The sequence below is a fragment of the Oncorhynchus clarkii genome, chromosome 29, assembly GCF_045791955.1.
Source record: "Oncorhynchus clarkii lewisi isolate Uvic-CL-2024 chromosome 29, UVic_Ocla_1.0, whole genome shotgun sequence".
NCBI lineage: Eukaryota > Metazoa > Chordata > Actinopteri > Salmoniformes > Salmonidae > Oncorhynchus > Oncorhynchus clarkii.
Genome location: NC_092175.1, coordinates 8,594,791 through 8,614,139, shown reverse-complemented (window position 1 = coordinate 8,614,139; position 19,349 = coordinate 8,594,791). Strand labels below are relative to the sequence as shown.

The 19,349-nt window shown below is 43.2% G+C and overlaps 1 protein-coding gene across 1 annotated transcript in view; it reads left to right on the top strand.

Annotated features, from left to right (window-relative positions):
• LOC139388371 (multiple C2 and transmembrane domain-containing protein 1-like) overlaps positions 1-19,349 on the top strand; it is a 137,968-nt gene that overhangs the window by 11,857 nt on the left and 106,762 nt on the right. The window contains exons 2-4 of the mRNA XM_071134988.1: positions 18,587-18,707; positions 18,977-19,119; positions 19,201-19,280. Of these exons, the coding sequence (XP_070991089.1) occupies positions 18,587-18,707; positions 18,977-19,119; positions 19,201-19,280 (344 nt within the window). The remainder of the gene's footprint in view (positions 1-18,586; positions 18,708-18,976; positions 19,120-19,200; positions 19,281-19,349) is intronic.

The following is a 19,349-nucleotide window of genomic DNA, read 5'->3' as shown; positions in this document are numbered from 1 at the left end:
GGGAACAGGGTAGGAGACAGAGACGTAAACAAGCAAACACACAGGTTACACTTTACTGTGAGAAAAACTGATGGATTAGTGCAGTGTTATAAATGGTAGATATGTACTTTTCAACACTTTTGGAAGGTATAGCCTACCTCAAGCTGGCCCTCCTCTGACTCAGAGCACAGAGAATCAGACTGATCCGAACTCACTTGTTCTGGTGGATGGGATACTTCCTGGGGGGCTCTGACAGTCGATGGTCCTAAAGTCATTTGGAGAGGTAAATTGAAGAGGTACATTTTTATAAGCATAACTACAATTTCTTGCTTTCTCAAATGTCAACCAAAGCTTAACATAGTTTGTCTATTGGGCTTCACTGAAGTGTAGGGCGTCAGGGCTTTCAGTGGTCGACCGTCCAACTGCTCCAACTGTAGAAGATTGTTGGCTTCCACCGAGGTAACCCTAGATAGACAAAGAGAGAAATATCAGTATTCAGGAAACTAAAACTAGGTTATTTTATTGTCTGAGATGTATTTTATATTCACTTTAACAGATTTGAAATAACGGCAAGGTTTCCCAGGTCTCGCCTTCCTTTCGTCCTTCTTCCAAACCAAGTCATTCACCCGGATGTCTTGGCACTTGGTCCAAGCAACCTTTTTAATGGGTTACAGAAGGGAATTTAGAGTTAAGCCTGTACTCCTCCTTTACTGACCTTAATGGGTATTTCCTTGCCCTCCACCCACTTGGTAAAGTGATCGGTCGCCGTCAGACACCAGCTGTTGCCATTCCTGGGTTTCGTGAAGAGATCAATGAAGTCCAACCCTAACATTTAAAGTATTAGAGAGAAGATTTCTTTATACTTACTTACTCTGTGTCATACAGTATACAGATGTTCATATTTGTAAGGATTCTCACACACACACACACACACACACACACACACACACACACACACACACACACACATTCTATAATATTGAACTCTGCTGTGATCAAATAAAGCAACCATTACAAAACAACTTATCAGTGCAAAATTTGAATTGGGACACTTACCGATCACTTACCAGCATCACTACTCTGGACAGTTCTGACTTAGAATATGTGGACAACTACAAATACGTAGGTGTCTGGTTAGACTGTAAACTCTCCTTCCAGACTCACATTAAACATCTCCAATCCAAAATTAAATCTAGAATCGGCTTCCTATTTTGCAACAAAGCCTCCTTCACTCATGCTGCCAAACACCCTCGTAAAATTGACCATCCTGCCGATCCTCGACTTCAGTGATGTCATTTACAAAATAGCCTCCAACACTCTACTCAACAAATTGGATGCAGTCTATCACAGTGCCATCCATTTTGTCACCAAAGCCCCATATACTATCCACCACTGCGACCTGTACGCTCTCGTTGGTTGGCCCTTGCTTCATACTCGACGTCAAACCCACTGGCTCCAGGTCATTTACAAGTCTCTGCTAGATAAAGCCCCGCCTTATCTCAGCTCACTGGTCACCATAGCAGCACACACCTGTAGCATGCGCTCCAGCAGATATATCTCACTGGTCACCCCAAAAGCCAATTCTTCCTTTGGCCACCTTTCCTTCCAGTTCTCTGCTGCCAATGACTGAAACGAACCTCATCCCCATACTGTATTTATTTATTTATCTTGCTCCTTTGCACCCCAGTATCTCTACTTGCACATTAATCTTCTGCACATTCTACCATTCCAGTGTTTAATTGCTATATTGTAATTACTTTGCCACCATGGCCTATTTACTGCCTTACCTCTTTTATACTACCTCATTTGCACTCACTGTCTATATACTTTTCTACTGTATTATTGACTGTATGTTTGTTTTACTCCATGTGTAACTCTGTGTTGTTGTATGTGTCGAACTGCTTTGCTTTATCTTGGCCAGGTCGCAGTTGCAAATAAGAACTTGTTCTCAACTAGCATACCTGGTTAAATAAAGGTGAAATATTATTAAATCATGTGCCTTGATGAAACAACTTTGATGGGCTTCAACTCTGGTGCCACAGTCTTTGGCCTCTCAAACTTCTGGCTTGCTAGATAGGGTACTGAGCTGCAAAAAGTGACAAAATGGAAACTTGCGTGCTCTCTGATATGACACTCATTGAAATCATAAACATTTCAGATATAATAGAATATGATTGATAAACAAAAGGTTATTTCACTTGCCCAGCTGTCCACCTCCTTTACAATTCCCCGTCAGAAGAAGCGTAGGTTGATTTTGGCAATCGTGCTTCACTCCAAAATAGCCAGCATGCATCTCGGTCAGCACGGCCTCCTTCTCCTCCTTAGTAAAAATCACCCTCCTGCCTGGCTGGCCATCCTTCCCCCTTAAGTACACATGATTGTCTGGAATTACCATAATTGCTTACACCTATCAATTTGATTGATCAGGTTTAACTGATACTGTAGCTAGACACCTCAATATGACAGACATATAACTATATCAGTGGAGGCTGCTGAGGGGAGGACGGCTCATAATAATGTCTGGAATGGAGTCAACTGAATGGTAGTTATCAACCTCATGGAAACCACCTGTTTGATACCATTCCATTTACTCCATTCCAGACATTATTATGAGCCATCCTCTCCTCAGCAGCCACCACTGAACTATATGTATAGCTAGCAACTAGCTAACGTTAGATGGAAAATGGTTGTATGTAGCTAAATCCGTACAATTATCTAATATAAGTTAAGTGCTCAACGTTATTGTGAATTTCTCTGAATGTTGCGCTTCTTTTCGAGATCAGGGGTGTCTTCATAGTACTTTACCTGGTTGGAAAGATAAAAGAAAATCTCCTCGAGGTGAAGTGCAAGCCACATACAAACAGAAAGCCGCGTTAACAGTTACAGTAGCTTGCTAGCTAGTGTTAGCTAAAGAAAACTGTCTGGCAGCTACTGTAGCTGGCTAGCTGACTACGCAGGCTGAGGTATATAAGTACGATAGCAAGCAACGTCAATCTAAAAACAGCTTCAATTATTTATTCCTATTTAACAATATTTACATATATAAAGACAAGTACAAGGTAAAGAAAGTGTTCTCTTTCCAGTCTCTTTCCGTCAAAAGCATCGACCTTGGAGAGAAATTGTGAGGTCATAATTTTGCAGAGCGAGCATTTATGCGGTGAACTAGAACTGTCCGCATCCTCTTTCCTTCGCGACAGCTACGAGGTAAAATAGAGCCAAGCAACCAGCATAGCAACGAGCGCTTTGGTTCATTACATAATCCAGTCAGAATGTTGCAAATTCTAGCACCAGCCCTAGCAACAGCCCTAGGAACAGCCCTAGCAACAGCCCTAGGAACAGCCCTAGCGACAGAAGCTAGAACTCATCGAATCCCATTGTGACGCAGAGGGGGACACTATTTGGCATGACAGGCCCTCGAACCAAACTACTCCCTATTGACGTGCGGAGTAAGCAAGTGAGGCAGGTACACGGACCAAAACAACCCACATGGCTGTTCTGTGTTCTGCTTTTAATTATGAAAACCTGCTAACTTGTAGAAGAAATCATGGCACGCGATTTGTGACCAAAATCAAACATTGTGTATCTGTATTGTTGTTCTACTACACCACACATTAAATAAATTATATCTCCTCTGCCAAAGTACAATGCATTTGAAAATAATCAGACCCCTTTACTTTTCCCATGTTGATACGTTACATGTTTACTCTAAAATAGATTCAATTGCACATTTTCCTCATCAATCTACACACAATAGCCCATAATGACAAAGCGAAAACAAGTTTTATGTAATTTTAGCAAATGTATAAAAAAAATAAAAAAAACAGAAATTTTTATTTTATTTTATTTTTTATTTTACCTATATTTAACTAGGCAAGTCAGTTAAGAACAAATTCTTATTTTCAATGACGGCCTAGGAACAGTGGGTTAACTGCCTTGCTCAGTTAAATGCCTAATTTACATAAGTATTCAGACCCTTTGCTATGAGAGTCGGGATTGTGTCGAAGCACATATTTGGGGAAGGGTAACACAAAATGTCTGCAGCATTGAACGTCCCAAAAAACACAGTGGCCTCCATCATTTTTATATGGAAGCAGTTTGGAACCACCAAGACTGGCCGCGGGCCAAACTGAGCAATCGGGGAGAAGAGCCATGGTCAGGAAGGTGACCAAGAATCCGATGGTCACTCTGACAGAGCTCCAGAGTTCCTCTATGGAGATGGGAGAACCTTACAGAAGGACAACCATCTCTGCAGCACTCCATCAATCAGGCCTTTATGTTAGAGTGGCCAGACAGAAGCCACTCCTCAGTAGAAGGCACATGGGAGCCCGCTTGGAGTTTGCCAAAAGGCACCAAAAGACTCTCACATCATGAAAAACAAGTTTCTCTGATCTGATAAAATCAATATTTAACTCTTTGGCCTGAATGCCTGGCGTCACGTCTGGAGGAAACCTGGCACCATCCCTACTGTGAAGCATGGTGGAGGCAGCATCAGGGTGTGGGGATGTTTTTCAGTGGCAGGGACTGGAAGACTAGTCAGGTTTGAGGGGAAGATGAATGGAGCAAAGTATAGAGAGATCCTGGATGAAAAACTGCTCCAGAGCACTCAGGACCTCAGGCTGGGGTGAAGGTTCATTGGGACAATGACCCTAAGCAGACAGCCAAGATGACGCAGGAGTGGCTTCGGGACAAGTTTCTGAATGTCCTTGAATGGCCCATCCAGAGCCCGGACATGGACCCGATCGAACATCTCTGGAGAGACCTGAAAATAGCTGTGCAGTGACCCTCCCCATTCAACATGACAGACCTTGACAGGATCTGCAGAGATGGAGCAATACAGTACCAATAAAAAGTTTGGACACATCTACTCAGGGTTTTTCTTTATTTTTACTATTTTCTACATTGTAGAGTAATAGTGAAGACATCAAAACTATGAAATAGCACATATGGAATCATGTAGTAACCAACAAATTGTTAAACAATTCTTCAAAGTAGCCACCCTTCGCCTTGATGACAGCTTTGCACACTCTTGGTATTGGACGCTGAGCTGTAGTCAATGAACAACATTCTCACATACAGTGCCTTGCGAAAGTATTCGGCCCCCTTGAACTTTGCGACCTCTTGCCACATTTCAGGCTTCAAACATAAATATATAAAACTGTATTTTTTTGTGAAGAATCAACAACAAGTGGGACACAATCATGAAGTGGAACGACATTTATTGGATATTTCAAACTTTTTTAACAAATCAAAAACTGAAAAATTGGGCGTGCAAAATTATTCAGCACCTTTACTTTCAGTGCAGCAAACTCTCTCCAGAAGTTCAGTGAGGATCTCTGAATGATCCAATGTTGACCTAAATGACTAATGATGATAAATACAATCCACCTGTGTGTAATCAAGTCTCACTGTGATAGTCTCAGAGGTCCGTCAAAAGCGCAGAGAGCATCATGAAGAACAAGGAACACACCAGGCAGGTCCGAGATACTGTTGTGAAGAAGTTTAAAGCCGGATTTGGATAGAAAAAGATTTCCCAAGCTTTAAACATCCCAAGGAGCACTGTGCAAGCGATAATATTGAAATGGAAGGAGTATCAGACCACTGCAAATCTACCAAGACCTGGCCGTCCCTCTAAACTTTCAGCTCATACAAGGAGAAGACTGATCAGAGATGCAGCCAAGAGGCCCACGATCACTCTGGATGAACTGCAGAGATCTACAGCTGAGGTGGGAGACTCTGTCCATAGGACAACAATCAGTCGTATATTGCACAAATCTGGCCTTTATGGAAGAGTGGCAAGAAGAAAGCCATTTCTTAAAGATATCCATAAAAAGTGTTGTTTAAAGTTTGCCACAAGCCACCTGGGAGACACACCAAACATGTGGAAGAAGGTGCTCTGGTCAGATGAAACCAAAATTGAACTTTTTGGCAACAATGCAAAACGTTATGTTTGGCGTAAAAGCAACACAGCTGAACACACCATCCCCACTGTCAAACATGGTGGTGGCAGCATCATGGTTTGGGCCTGCTTTTCTTCAGCAGGGACAGGGAAGATGATTAAAATTGATGGGAAGATGGATGGAGCCAAATACAGGACCATTCTGGAAGAAAACCTGATGGAGTCTGCAAAAGACCTGAGACTGGGACGGAGATTTGTCTTCCAACAAGACAATGATCCAAAACATAAAGCAAAATCTACAATGGAATGGTTCAAAAATAAACATATCCAGGTGTTAGAATGGCCAAGTCAAAGTCCAGACCTGAATCCAATCGAGAATCTGTGGAAAGAACTGAAAACTGCTGTTCACAAATGCTCTCCATCCAACCTCACTGAGCTTGAGCTGTTTTGCAAGGAGGAATGGGAAAAAATGTCAGTCTCTCAATGTGCAAAACTGATAGAGACATACCCCAAGCGACTTACAGCTGTAATCGCAGCAAAAGGTGGTGCTACAAAGTATTAACTTAAGGGGGCTGAATAATTTTGCACGCCCAATTTTTCAGTTTTTGATTTGTTAAAAAAGTTTGAAATATCCAATAAATGTTGTTCCACTTGATGATTGTGTCCCACTTGTTGTTGATTCTTCACAAAAAAATACAGTTTTATATCTTTATGTTTGAAGCCTGAAATGTGGCAAAAGGTCGCAAAGTTCAAGGGGGCCGAATACTTTCGCAAGGCACTGTAGATGTTCCTTTTGTCCAGGTGGGAAAGGGCAGTGTGGAGTGCAATAGAGATTGCATCATCTGTGGATATGGTGGGACGGAATGCAAATTAGTGTGGATCTAGGGTTTCTGGGATAATGGTGTTGATGTGAGCTATGACCAGCCTTTCAAAGCCCTTCATGGCTCCAGACGTGAGTGCTACGGGTCGTAGTCGTTTAGGCAGGTTACCTTAGTGTTCTTGGGCACAGGGACTATGGTGCTTGAAACATGTTGGTATTACAAACTCAGACAGGGAGAGGATAAAAATGTCAGTGAAGACACTTGCCAACTGGTCAGGGCGTGCTCTGAGTACACATCCTGGTAATCCATCTGGCCCTACGGCCTTGTGAATGTTAACATGTTTAAAGGTCTTACTCACATCAGCGATGGAGAACGTGATCACACAGTCATCCTGAACAGCTGGTGCTCTCATGCATGGTTCAGTGTTGCTTGCCCCGAAGCGAGCATAGAAGGCATTTAGCTTGTCTGGTAAGTTTGCATCACTCGGCAGCTCGCAGCTGGGTTTCCCTTTGTAATCCATGATAGTTTGCAAGTCCTGCCATATCCGATGAGTATAGTAGGATTCAATCTTAGTCCTCATTTGATGCTTTGTCTGTTTGATGGCTCATCGTACATCATAACGGGATTTCTTGTAAGCGTCCGGATTAGTGTCCCGCATTTTGAAAGCGGGAGTTATAGCTCTTCATCAGATGAATCCTGGAACATGTTCCAGCCTGTGCTAGCGAAACCGTCTTTTAGCTTAGCATCCGCTTCAACAGACCACTTCTTTATTGAGCACGTCACTGGTACTGTCTGTTTGAGCGTTTGCTAGTAAGCAAAGCAGGTTTGAGGAGTTAGCGAGGTAACTTTGATCAACTCTGAGTTAAATTTGGAATACGAAAGTGGCTCACATTTAGCCAGCTAAATTTCTATAGCAACGAATTCTTCAGAACTAAACTGTTCCAGGCTGGCAAACTCACGACTAATTCCACTTAACTCCAGTTTCCCTGAATTATATGACTGAGGTACTAGGTGAGGACCAATGAAATCACATTCCTTCATTTGAGGAAGACGACTATTTTATTAATGAAATGTTTTTGTGTGTAAAAGAAATACCAATGTTAAAATACACTGAGTGTACAAAACATTAGGAACACCTTCCTAATATTGAGTTGCACACCTTTTTGCCCTCAGAACAGCCTCAGTTTGCCGAGGCATGGATACTACAAGGTGTCGAAAGTGTTCCACAGGGATGCTGTCCCATGTTGACTCCTAAACTTCCCACAATTGTGTCAAGTTGGCTTGATGTCCTTGGGTGGTGGACCATTCTTGATACACACGGGAACTGTTGAGCATGAAAAACCCAACATCGTTGCAGTTCTTGACACACTCAAACTGGTGCACCTGGCACCTACTACCATACCCCGTTCAAAGGCACTTAAATCTTTTGTCTTGCTCCTTCACCCTCTGAATGGCACACATATAAAATCCATGTGTATAAAAATCCTTCACTTCATCTACATTGATTGAAGTGGATTTAACAAGTGACATCAGTAAGGGACCATAGCTTTCACCTGGATTCACCTGGTCAGTCTATTTCATGAAAAAAAGCAGGTGTTCCTATTGTGTATATAACATTACACGTTTAGGAATGACGGAATGCATTTGAAACATCCCACAATACAAACACTTTTGTATGACTTAATGAACATATATCGATATGAGTGGGTAAAACGCTGCTTGTGCATTGACAAGCAAAGCACACCAAAGACTGCATTACCGATAAGCATTCAAACAAAGACAAGACTTCTAAAAGCATATATCACATCGTAGCGTGATGAATTTGCAAGATAACTTTTCTTTCATTTTTTATTTCGTGCTCAAATTCAAATGTGCCACTGACTTGCCCATGGATTGACGGTCCAGCATTGTCTCAATGAAGAGGTCGACGTTCGACTAGCCTCTGGCATCACTTTGAAAGGGAACAATCTGAGCCTCTGCTTCATTCTGTTACCATGGAATTGCCCTAATGTCTTAATGTCACCTATAACACAGTATAAAATCACTGAAGAAAACACTGCTGTCTAATCATTTAAAACGGAGCCTGTTTGTTGAAGCGTAAATCCATCTTAGAGCTGTAGTTTACTTTATTGTAAATAATGTGAAGTAAATAATACTGTCTGGTATTCTGTAGAACCCTATTACCATCTTATTGATCTGTGTGAGACTTTAATAAATGTGTGTGTGTGTGCGCGAGCATGCACGTGCGCGTGGGTGTGTTTTAAGCCCACAGTCTAATCAATGCTTATCTTGGAATTCAGATCGACATGCACAGTAAACAAGAGTGCACTTAAGAATGTCCACCAAAAGTGCAGTAGTTGGAGAGGCAGCCTTTTCAAAGATGAAAACGGTTAGTATGTTGACACAAGAGTGTGTGCTGGACAACACATTGGGTGTAAACGCTGACACAGTTACAGTCAGCACTTCCTGCTGTTGCTGTATGAGCTCAATCCGTGTGTGTGTGTGTGTGTGTGTGTGTGTGTGTGTGTGTGTGTGTGTGTGTGTGTGTGTGTGTGTGTGTGTGTGTGTGTGTGTGTGTGTGTGTGTGTGTGTGTGTGTGTGTGTGTGTGTGTGTGTCTACATGGTTTTCTGTGCCTGTGTAGGCAGTGGGTTGGTAGACAAATAGCATGGTTGTCTGTTTGTAGTTAGAATTAGGGTTGGTAGACAAATAGCATGGTTGTCTGTTTGTAGTTAGAAGGAGGGTTGGTAGGCAAGTAGCATGGTTGTCTGTTTGTAGTTAGAAGGAGGGTTGGTAGGCAAGTAGCATGGTTGTCTGTTTGTAGTTAGAAGGAGGGTTGGTAGGCAAGTAGCATGGTTGTCTGTTTGTAGTTAGAATTAGGGTTGGTAGACAAATAGCATGGTTGTCTGTTTGTAGTTAGAAGGAGGGTTGGTAGGCAAGTAGCATGGTTGTCTGTTTGTAGTTAGAAGGAGGGTTGGTAGACAAATGTTTGTAGGTAGTTGGTGGATAAAAATAAAAATGTGCATAGTTTAGTGGAATTAAATTGGTGCGTGTGTACAGTATATTTGTTATGTATCTTATGTATCTTATGTATCACACGTGTACAGCATACAGATACAGAGCCTTTGAGCGGAAAATCGGTCAGACATTGCGGGAGCTGCTGCTACAGCATCTCAAACAGCAAATGCATATTTCGTGTTCGAGTGCAAGTCGGAACTAGGAAACTCTGACATTTTCGACTTGCTAACACCTACATAAGAGTGTCAAAACCCACAAAACCTACCACGGTAGTTATTTTATTTAATGACACCTACATAAGAGTGTCAAAACCTACCACACAAGGCAAAACATTCCGTAACACCATAGCCTACCTGTCAAGAGTGCGTTTATGTTCTAGAACATTTTTATATAACATGGACCATGTTAAATGATCATTGTAATTGTGCACACATTGATCTCAGACATGCACCTACCCCAATGCTATGTTGCCGATGACTGGGATGAATGCAGGAGCAGATTTCAGGAGCAGGACAAGACACCCTACCCTCTTTTTGACTGATGACTGACATAAGGGCATGTACGTGACAGGCCTGTCTGGCTGATATGATTATGATGGTCGTAATGCTTCATGACAGTGTCATAAAGTGTATTTGATCACTCTCTCCGCAGCCGATGTGAGTAAGACCTTTCAACAGGTCAACATTCACAAGGCCGCAGGGCCAGACGGATTATGTCTTCTGTTGTTGCTTGATTGGTTCCTGGCTTGACTCCTGTCACTGGTTGGTTCCAACTGCAGCGTACACAGACACATGACTGAACAACCAAGAGCTGTCGGACCGCCTTAGCGGTTACATAACTGGCTTAGCACCTGTCAATCAAGAGGTATCCGCTCCAGGGATTATAGCCAGAAGCTAAGACTTCACTTCTCTTCTCCCTCCCACTCTTCCTCCTCCTTCTACTCCTACCTCTTTGTCATCCCTTCATTCAGCTTAGTATTTTTCCCCTAGTCCTCTGAGCTCTCCCGTCTTTACTGTCATTAAATGCCTTTCTATCACTTTCTCCCTCTTGTTCTGTTTCTGCCTCTAATGCCCTCCATCTATCTTGGCTCTCTCTCAGAGGACACAGGCTATGCTGGTGCAGAGAGTGAGTCTGGCCCTGTCTGTCTGAGTGGGCAGTATGTGTGTGTGTCTCAGATGAGGTCAGGGACTGAGCGGATGTGAGGATGAATTTAGGAGAGGCGGTGGCTGTTTTCTGGATGAGTGGAGCTTGTCGTCCCTAAGTGGTGCCTTTTGGCAGGCCCCTCTTTTTTTCTCTCTTTCCCTGTTTCCTCCTGTGCCAGTTTCTCCCACTCTCCCCTCCGTTCTCCTTTTATCTCTCATTCCCTCCCAGTCTCCACAACCATCTCTCTCTCCTCCTCTCTCTCTCACTTCATGAATGAGGGTTTGGAATTGGCGTTTCAAGGGTTACGGGACGAGTCACATCATCTGACCTCAATATGCGGATGACTGCTATCGGTGAGCTTTAGCTGCTGCCTCCCTGCCTCCTACCCCCTGTTTCCCCATGCCACCTAACCCTTGCTTCCCCACGCTATGGTTTTCAAGGGTTTCGTTGTTTGAATGTGCTACTGTTGGTGGCTCTTCTAAATTGTGGCTTACAGTATTGCTCTATCTTGCACACAGTCCTTCTGCTGGCTGGATAGGTTCTCTAGGGGATACCTGTCTTGTCATCATGAGACCTGTGTGAAATGTTTTCTGTGTGTGTGTGTGTGTGTGTGTGTGTGTGTGTGTGTGTGTGTGTGTGTGTGTGTGTGTGTCTGACAGGTTCCCCGACACGTTTGAAAACATGTGGGAAATCCAGATGCAGTTTGTGTGTTTGTGTGTTTGTGTGTGTGTGACTCAGTGGGTGACTCACACTCTCAGGAGATGACTTGATCTGTCAGCTGTCTAGGTCAGGGAGAAATCACAGTAACATCAAAGTGAATGAATCATGTTGGTACACGTGTCCCTCGGTTCCCTAACTGGTTTCATCACACATGTCTGTGCTGGGATGAAGGAGATATGTAATTCTTCTCATGTTTGAGGATTATCGCTATGCAAGCATGGTTTCTGTGTCACTCGACACTCTAACATATGTTTAATTGAAAGGTATACTGCACTTCAAAGTGATTATATTATTCTGTGACTGTGCTCTGTAACATATGCTGAATATGGTAATTTACATAATCAGCATATGCTTTTAATCAATGTACAGTAATATGTGGCCCGTACAGAAACCAAACCCTTAATTCTGGAGGGGGAAATTGCCAGCAACATGCTCCAACCAACCCGTCTGAACCAAATGTGTTTTACTGGAGTTTGTTTGAAGTGCAACACAACAACGCTAATCAAGAGGAACTCGCTAGAATTCATTCTTCCTTCAAGGCTGTGTTCTGTTGTTCCAAAAACAGGTTGCTATATGACCTAGTTATTGCTCAGAACTGCTATGTTGCTGTTTCCCGTTTTAAATATTTGGGAGGCAATATATTTGCTTCCTTAGATAAAACCATTGCCAGAAACGTTAACACTTTAACGCTCAGATTGTAAGATGGCGCCGGAGGGGATGGCCGCCGTCTTATCGCCTCTCAACCAACCTTGTTTTGTACATAATGTTGCTGCTACCATCTCCTATGACTGAATAGAACTGCGAGCGCTCACCTCAGATTAGACAAAGAGTTTTTCTTCAATGAGTCGGACAGTAGGGAGGTACTGCAGAAATCCAACCAGGCCCATCATTGGGCACCATAGTCCCTGTGTCCATAGTCCCTGTGTCCAAGAACACTAACTAACGTCTGTAGCCATGAAATGCTTTGAAAGGTTGGTCATGGCTCACCACAACACAGAAACCCTAGACCCACTCCAATTTGCATACCACACCAACAAATCCACAGATGATGCAATCTCTGTTGCTCTCCGCACTGCCCTTTCACACCTGTACAAAAGGAACACCTATGTGAGAATGCTATTCATTGACTACAGCTCAGCGTTCAACACCATAGTGCCCTCGAAGCTCATCACTAAGCTAAGGACCCTGGGACTAAACACTTCCCTCTGTAACTGGATTCTGGACTTCCTGACGGGCCGCCCCCATGTGGTAAGGGTAGGTAACAACACATCCGCCACTCTGATCCTCAAAACGGGTGCCCCTCAGGGGTGCGTGCTCAGTCCCCTCCTGTACTCCCTGTTCACCCATGAAAGCATGGTCAGGCACGACTCCAACACCATTAAGTTTGCCGATGACACAACAGTGGTAGGCCTGATAACCGACAACGATGAAGACAGCCTATAGGGAGGATGTCAGAGACCTGACCGTGTGGTGGAAGGACAACAACCTCTCCCTCAACGTGATGAAGACAAAGGAGATGATTGTGGACAACAGGAAAAGGAGGACAGAGCGCGCCCTCATTCTCATCGACGGGGCTGTAGTCGAGGAGGTTGAGAGCTTCAAGTTCCTTGGTGTCCACATCACCAACAAACTAACATGGTCCAAGGACACCAAGACACAAGAGGGCACAACAAAACCTATTCCCCCTCAGGAGACTGAAAAGATTTGGCATGGGTCCTGAGATCCTCAAAAGGTTTTACAGCTGCACCATCGTGAGCATCCTGACGGGTTGCAACACTGCCTGGTATGGCAACTGCTCGGCCTCCGACCGCAAGGCACTACAGACGGTAGTGCGTACGGCCCAGTACATCACCAAGGCCAAGCTTCCTGCCGTCCAGGACCTCTATATCAAGGAACGCCTTAAAAATGGTCAGACTCCAGCCACCCTAGTCATAGACTGTTCTCTCTGCTACCGCACGGCAAGCGGTACCGGAGTGCCAAGTCTAGGTCCAAGAGGCTTCGAAACAGATTCTACCCCCCAAGCCATAAGACTCCTGAACATCTAATCAAATGGCTACCTAGGCTATTTGCATACAAGGTAATATGTACATGCGTACCTACATGTACATACTACCTCAATTACCTAGACACCGGTGCCCCCACACATTGACTCTGTACCAGTACCCCCTGTATATAGCCCTGCTATTGTTATTTACCGTTTGCTTATTTGTTGTTATCTCTTACTTACTGCATTGTTGGTTAATTAAGGGCTTGTAAGTCAGCATTTCCCTGTAATTTCGCCTGTTGTATTCTGCGCATGTGACAAATAACATTTGATTTGATTTGAAATCCATTCAATCTGACCTCAGTATATACAATAATATCCCAGTTGCTTTAATGCTTTAACAGGCAGAATATCAATTGTCAAAATGACTATATTGCCGCGGCTGAATTTCTGTAGTTCAATGCTTCCCTTTTGTCTCCCCCTTCTGGTTATTGGGATACGTTTCATAGTGTGGTTTCAAAATGTATATGGCAAGGTATATGATCACGGATAAATGTACAACGAGGGAAAGATGTTGGACTATCCGTACCAAACTTTTAAAATTGTATTTCCAGGCACTAGCATTATTTTGTCCCCTAGCTGAGTATAGAGAGAAATATGGTGTCTCCTATTGCCCTGGAAGAGGTGGTCTTCACTGATATGTCCCTTAAACAATGTCAACTACACTTTGGTAGTATTACTGCTCACACTATTTCTATTTGGTACAAAAAATGTTTTACTATATAACTGGGAATGAAAATGGCATGCCCATGCTGCAGAATTTCACAATAATACCTTGCTATCTGGTGGGGGGCCTTTTGCATCCTACCAATGGGCCAAATGTGGAATCCGTACCCTTGCCGATAATCATGGACAGTAATGGTTTGAGAACATTCCAAGATTCAAAAAATACATACACGTTATCAGGAAACTCCTTTTTTCCCCTATAATTTACAATTTAGGTCAGCTACTCTGGCCTGTGAGGTCCCTTGGGAAACACAACTACCGAACCATCCAATGATGAAATTTAAAAAATAAATGATGTGGGCTCCTGAAGGGATTGATCTCTATAATATTGTATATTAACAACCTTTGGTAAATTCATATCCTGAGCTAGCCATTAAAACGTATGGTTCACAGATCTAATTGAATCTGAACAACCTTTTAACTGGAACAGAATTTGGCAAAAACATTACCTTGGCATCCTGTATTCTGAACCATCAATTCGTTTGAAGTTTGTTCACAGACTGTATTTAACACCAAGGAAGCGTTTTACGATGCACCAAGGATGCGTTTTACTGTGCACTATGTCGCCTAAATCAGATAGGCACATTCCTTCAAATTATGTGGGAGTACCCTGCTGTTAAATTCAGGTGCAAAGTAAAACATTTTTGGGGAGGGGGGGTGCATGATTTTAAATATTCAATGCTTTGCATCTATTATGTTACTTAAAATGATGATAGTGCCCTTGAAACTCTCAATCAGTCAGAGAAGATTACTGCTGTGAAAACCTTTTTTAGAGAGAGAGAGAGAGAGAGAGAGAGAGAGAAAATTACTATGGTAATCACAGTCTAATTCTTTGATTGCTTTTGTACATTTAAACCTCCTCTGAAATTTTTTTCTCTCCATTTGGTCACAAAGTTGAGCTCACAGTACATTTAGCCAGTTGAAACATGTCTGTTGTCATGTCACAGAGCTCACGGAGATCGCCTATACTGGCTGCTTGTCTCACTAAATAACCAACACACAGACACAGTCTCTCTTCTGAAATACATATACCTGTACTGCATGTATATCAGTGCCTGCTGATAGGATTGTACCTGATCAGTGTGTATTATAAGCCCAGCAGCGCTCATCTCCTGATTTAGTACCAAAGGCCTGTGGAGATCAGCTGCAGGCAACTTGTTGTTCACACACGCACAGCCAGGTTGTTTAGACATATGGCTTAGTCCAGAATCAAACCTTATCCATTCACTGTACATAATGCACTACTCAGGGCCACAGCCTGGTTGGTTAGACATACGGCTTAGTCCAGAATCAAACCTTATCCATTCACTGTACATAATGCACTACTCAGGGCCACAGCCTGGTTGGTTAGACATACGGCTTAGTCCAGAATCAAACCTTATCCATTCACTGTACATAATGGGCAGGCATACAGACAGGCATACAGACACACAATACAATTGGTTTTGACGTTTGACATTTTTCCATTGGCTCAATTGTACCAGGCCAGTCAAGTGTCTTGTCGTTGTTTGGCCAATACCTCTCTCCTGTTTCGTAGTCTATCGACTACCCCCCCCCCCCCCCCCCCCTCCCAGCCATAGCGAGACTAATCACATCACTCTGATTGATTGTTAGTACAGGTACAGATCACTATTATTGATCACCTATTGATTGTGTGCACAGAGAGGTTGTGTCTGAGTGATGGTCTATTGTTGATATCATGAGATTGGAGATGTCTGATGGAAAGACTCAAAACACCATGATTGTGTAATGAAACCATGAAAAGTAATGCACCCTAACCGGAGATCTGGTGTTTAGATGTAAACACCACTGTCAGTATTATGAGAACAGAATGGAAGTACTCTGGAATGCCCAAAGTGGTTATTCAATCTGAACATTGTTTTTTTTGGGGGGGGGGGGGGGGGGGGGGGGCAGACTGTCTCTCATACAATCAAATGGTTAGTAATAAATGCAAATGAGTTATAGCCTAAATGTTGATTAATGATAGCACCCGGTGGAGAATATTTTTGTGGAGTTCCACCTTTTTCAATGCTTTATTTAGACAGAATAGAAACAGGAGACAGAGAAGGAGTGAAAGTGGGACAGGCGGAAAGCGGAAATGGAACCCCTGGGGCAGTAAGATGGTGCATTTCTTTGGAATTGATTAGAATTTTCACACCCTCAACCACACAGCCACACTGTAAAACATTATTCTGGGGTGAATTTAAATTGACAACAAACAAAAAAACAAATAGTTCATAGAAAATGAATGCAAGTCGTTTCAATGATTTTACCCAAAAATGTAAGAATCAATCCAACTTAAATATGTTGCTCAAAATGTAAGTAACTTTTATGAGGGCAACTAACCAAAGAGAGAACATTTTGTGATTGAAATGATTTGGTTTGAATCAAACATCTTGTCACGTGGCTCTTTTTTTTTTTTGAGGATTATGGGTAATTCAAATGTTTTAGACTTTATGATTATTTCACAGAATGTTGTATGCACGTTTGAAGGATGAAAAGTAAACTTCTATATGAGTATTAAGCAGCTTGATGTGCCAGGAGGATGAATGGATCATGATGAATGGATCATGATGAATGGATCAGGATGAATGGATCAGGATGAATGAATCAGGATGAATGGATCATGATGAATGGATCATGATGAATGGATATCAAAACCATAAATCAAAAATGTCGTTCAATGGTGAGACTACCCATTCCCACATTTCTACCTTTTGACGGAAGAGGCAAAGATAGTGCTTGTTGTAAAACCTTCAGTTACTGTTGGTGGGTTGAGCACTGTGCTCAACAAGCCTACCAAAATGGGCAAACGATCAGATGCTGAACATAAATACATTTTTAACATACTGCAGAAGAGCTGTTCTAACGCTGAAACACCATGATAGTGTTTAGAAGATTTAGAGAGGGGAAACAACACCAAAAGAGAAGGTATCTACTTCTGCACTGAACCAAACTCGAAACGCCAAAATATTGTTTTCAACCTCTTCCGGTAGGGCTCCCAGGCCCTGGGAAGGTGTTACTCAACACTTGATTAAGTGGTGTTACAACACATCATGACATCTTTCGAAAACATCTCGGAAGGATGTGTTTCAGTACTCCAGCAAAGTTCAGTTTTGCCTCCTTCGCGTTGGTGCCAGCTCAGTTGCCACTCGTTTAGGTGTTACAGAGCACTTCATTTTAAGTTGCTGGGTTGCTGACCGCCATTGATTTAAGTGTGTCTGTGTGTTTGAGTGCGCCTGGAGGGAGAAAGAGAGAGCGGGAGAGAATTACTATGGTAACCACAGTGTAATTATGAGGTACAGCAATGTATAATTCACGGAACCAAACTCGGGAGACAAAGCCGGCACTGGCAGTGTGTGTACACTGTAATCACTATGTGATCAGGGATGCAATACCGTAGGGTTGGTGTTTATCCCTGGGCTTGATCTATGTCCTGATCACCAGATTTGTTTTTTTGGTGTAAGTGGGGACAATATATCAGCTGACCCTCTCTTCACCAGAAGTATAATTCCTATAGAACCTGTAGCAGGAAATGGTTGAGTACAGTAGATGCACACACTGACCGGCCTTGGTTAATGCATCGTGATGACAGTGGACCTGGGCATGGAAATGGAGCAACACCGGAATGGATATGAATCGTAGATAAGAAGCTCACACTCAGCTCAGGAAGTCTTTCTCATGCAACATCCTGTTAGTGGTGTCCCTGTCGATGTGCTGTTTCATTGGTTTTCTCTTGGTACATGAGACCCACACTGATAGCCGTCTGCTCACTGGAAACGCGTGTGCCCTGCCTACACACACGTCCACAGCAGAGGAACGGGACTAAGCTTTACGGTCGCTTTTATGGTGAATATTATGCTCTCGACTGTGTTTGCTAGTGAAAGCATCGCTGCTGTAGGAGCTGTAAGGCTGAAAGCATCTCTGGTGTAGGAGGTTCCAGGAAGTTGGATTCCTCGTTCCAATGCTGTGTTTTGGCCAACATGTTTTTCAGGATGTCAGGTTTATTATGCTTTGTGTGTGTGCTTTGTGTTTTTTTCTTTCTCTCTCTCTCTCTCTCTCTCTCTCTCTCTCTCTCTCTCTCTCTCTCTCTCTCTCTCTCTCTCTCTCTCTCTCTCTCTCTGTTTGTTTGTCTGTGTGTGTATGCCTGTGAAACTGTTTGTGTGTGCATGCATGTTTGTGTGTCTGTGTGTGTTAGGTTGTGTGTTTAACGCTGTATTTTTAAACATCTGTCTCCCCAGGTTATGGGTGCCACTGGTGACTCGGGGGTTAACTCGGACAGAGCTCTGCCCAGCTCAGAGATGTACCAGCTGGACATAGTGCTGAAGAGAGGACACAACCTGGCCATACGGGACAGAGGAGGTACCGAGTCATATACAGTATATCTGTCCATCTATCTTTAGGGGGTTGGGAGGTACAGGGTTGGACTGGAATAATGTTTGTAAAAAAAAAAAAAAATCTTGAAAAGTGTCTCACTTTTTTCTCTCTCTCTCTCTCTCTCTCTGTCTCTCTCTGTCTCTCTCTGTCTCTCTCTCTCTCTCTCTCTCTCTCTCTCTCTCTCTCTCTCTCTCTCTCTCTCTCTCTCTCTCTCTCTCTCTCTCTCTCTCTCTCTCTCTCTCTCTCTCTCTCAGGTACCAGTGATCCATATGTGAAGTTTAAGCTGTGCGGGAAGGAGGTGTTTCGCAGTAAGACCATCCACAAGAACCTTAACCCTGTCTGGGACGAGGGGACTAAACTACTGGTTGACAGTCTGCAGGAACCTCTCTATGTCAAGGTAACGAACATGCACGCGCGCACACACACACACACTCTTAAACACACACTCTAACACAGATGGTGTGTGTTTTCCCTGCAGGTGTTTGACTATGACTTCGGCCTTCAGGATGACTTCATGGGTTCAGCTTACCTCTACCTGGAGTCCCTGGAGCAACAGCGGTACTGTAGGCCTATGGCATCTGTATATAACCTGTTTGTGAACTGTTTTGGCATATACTGTGCATACAG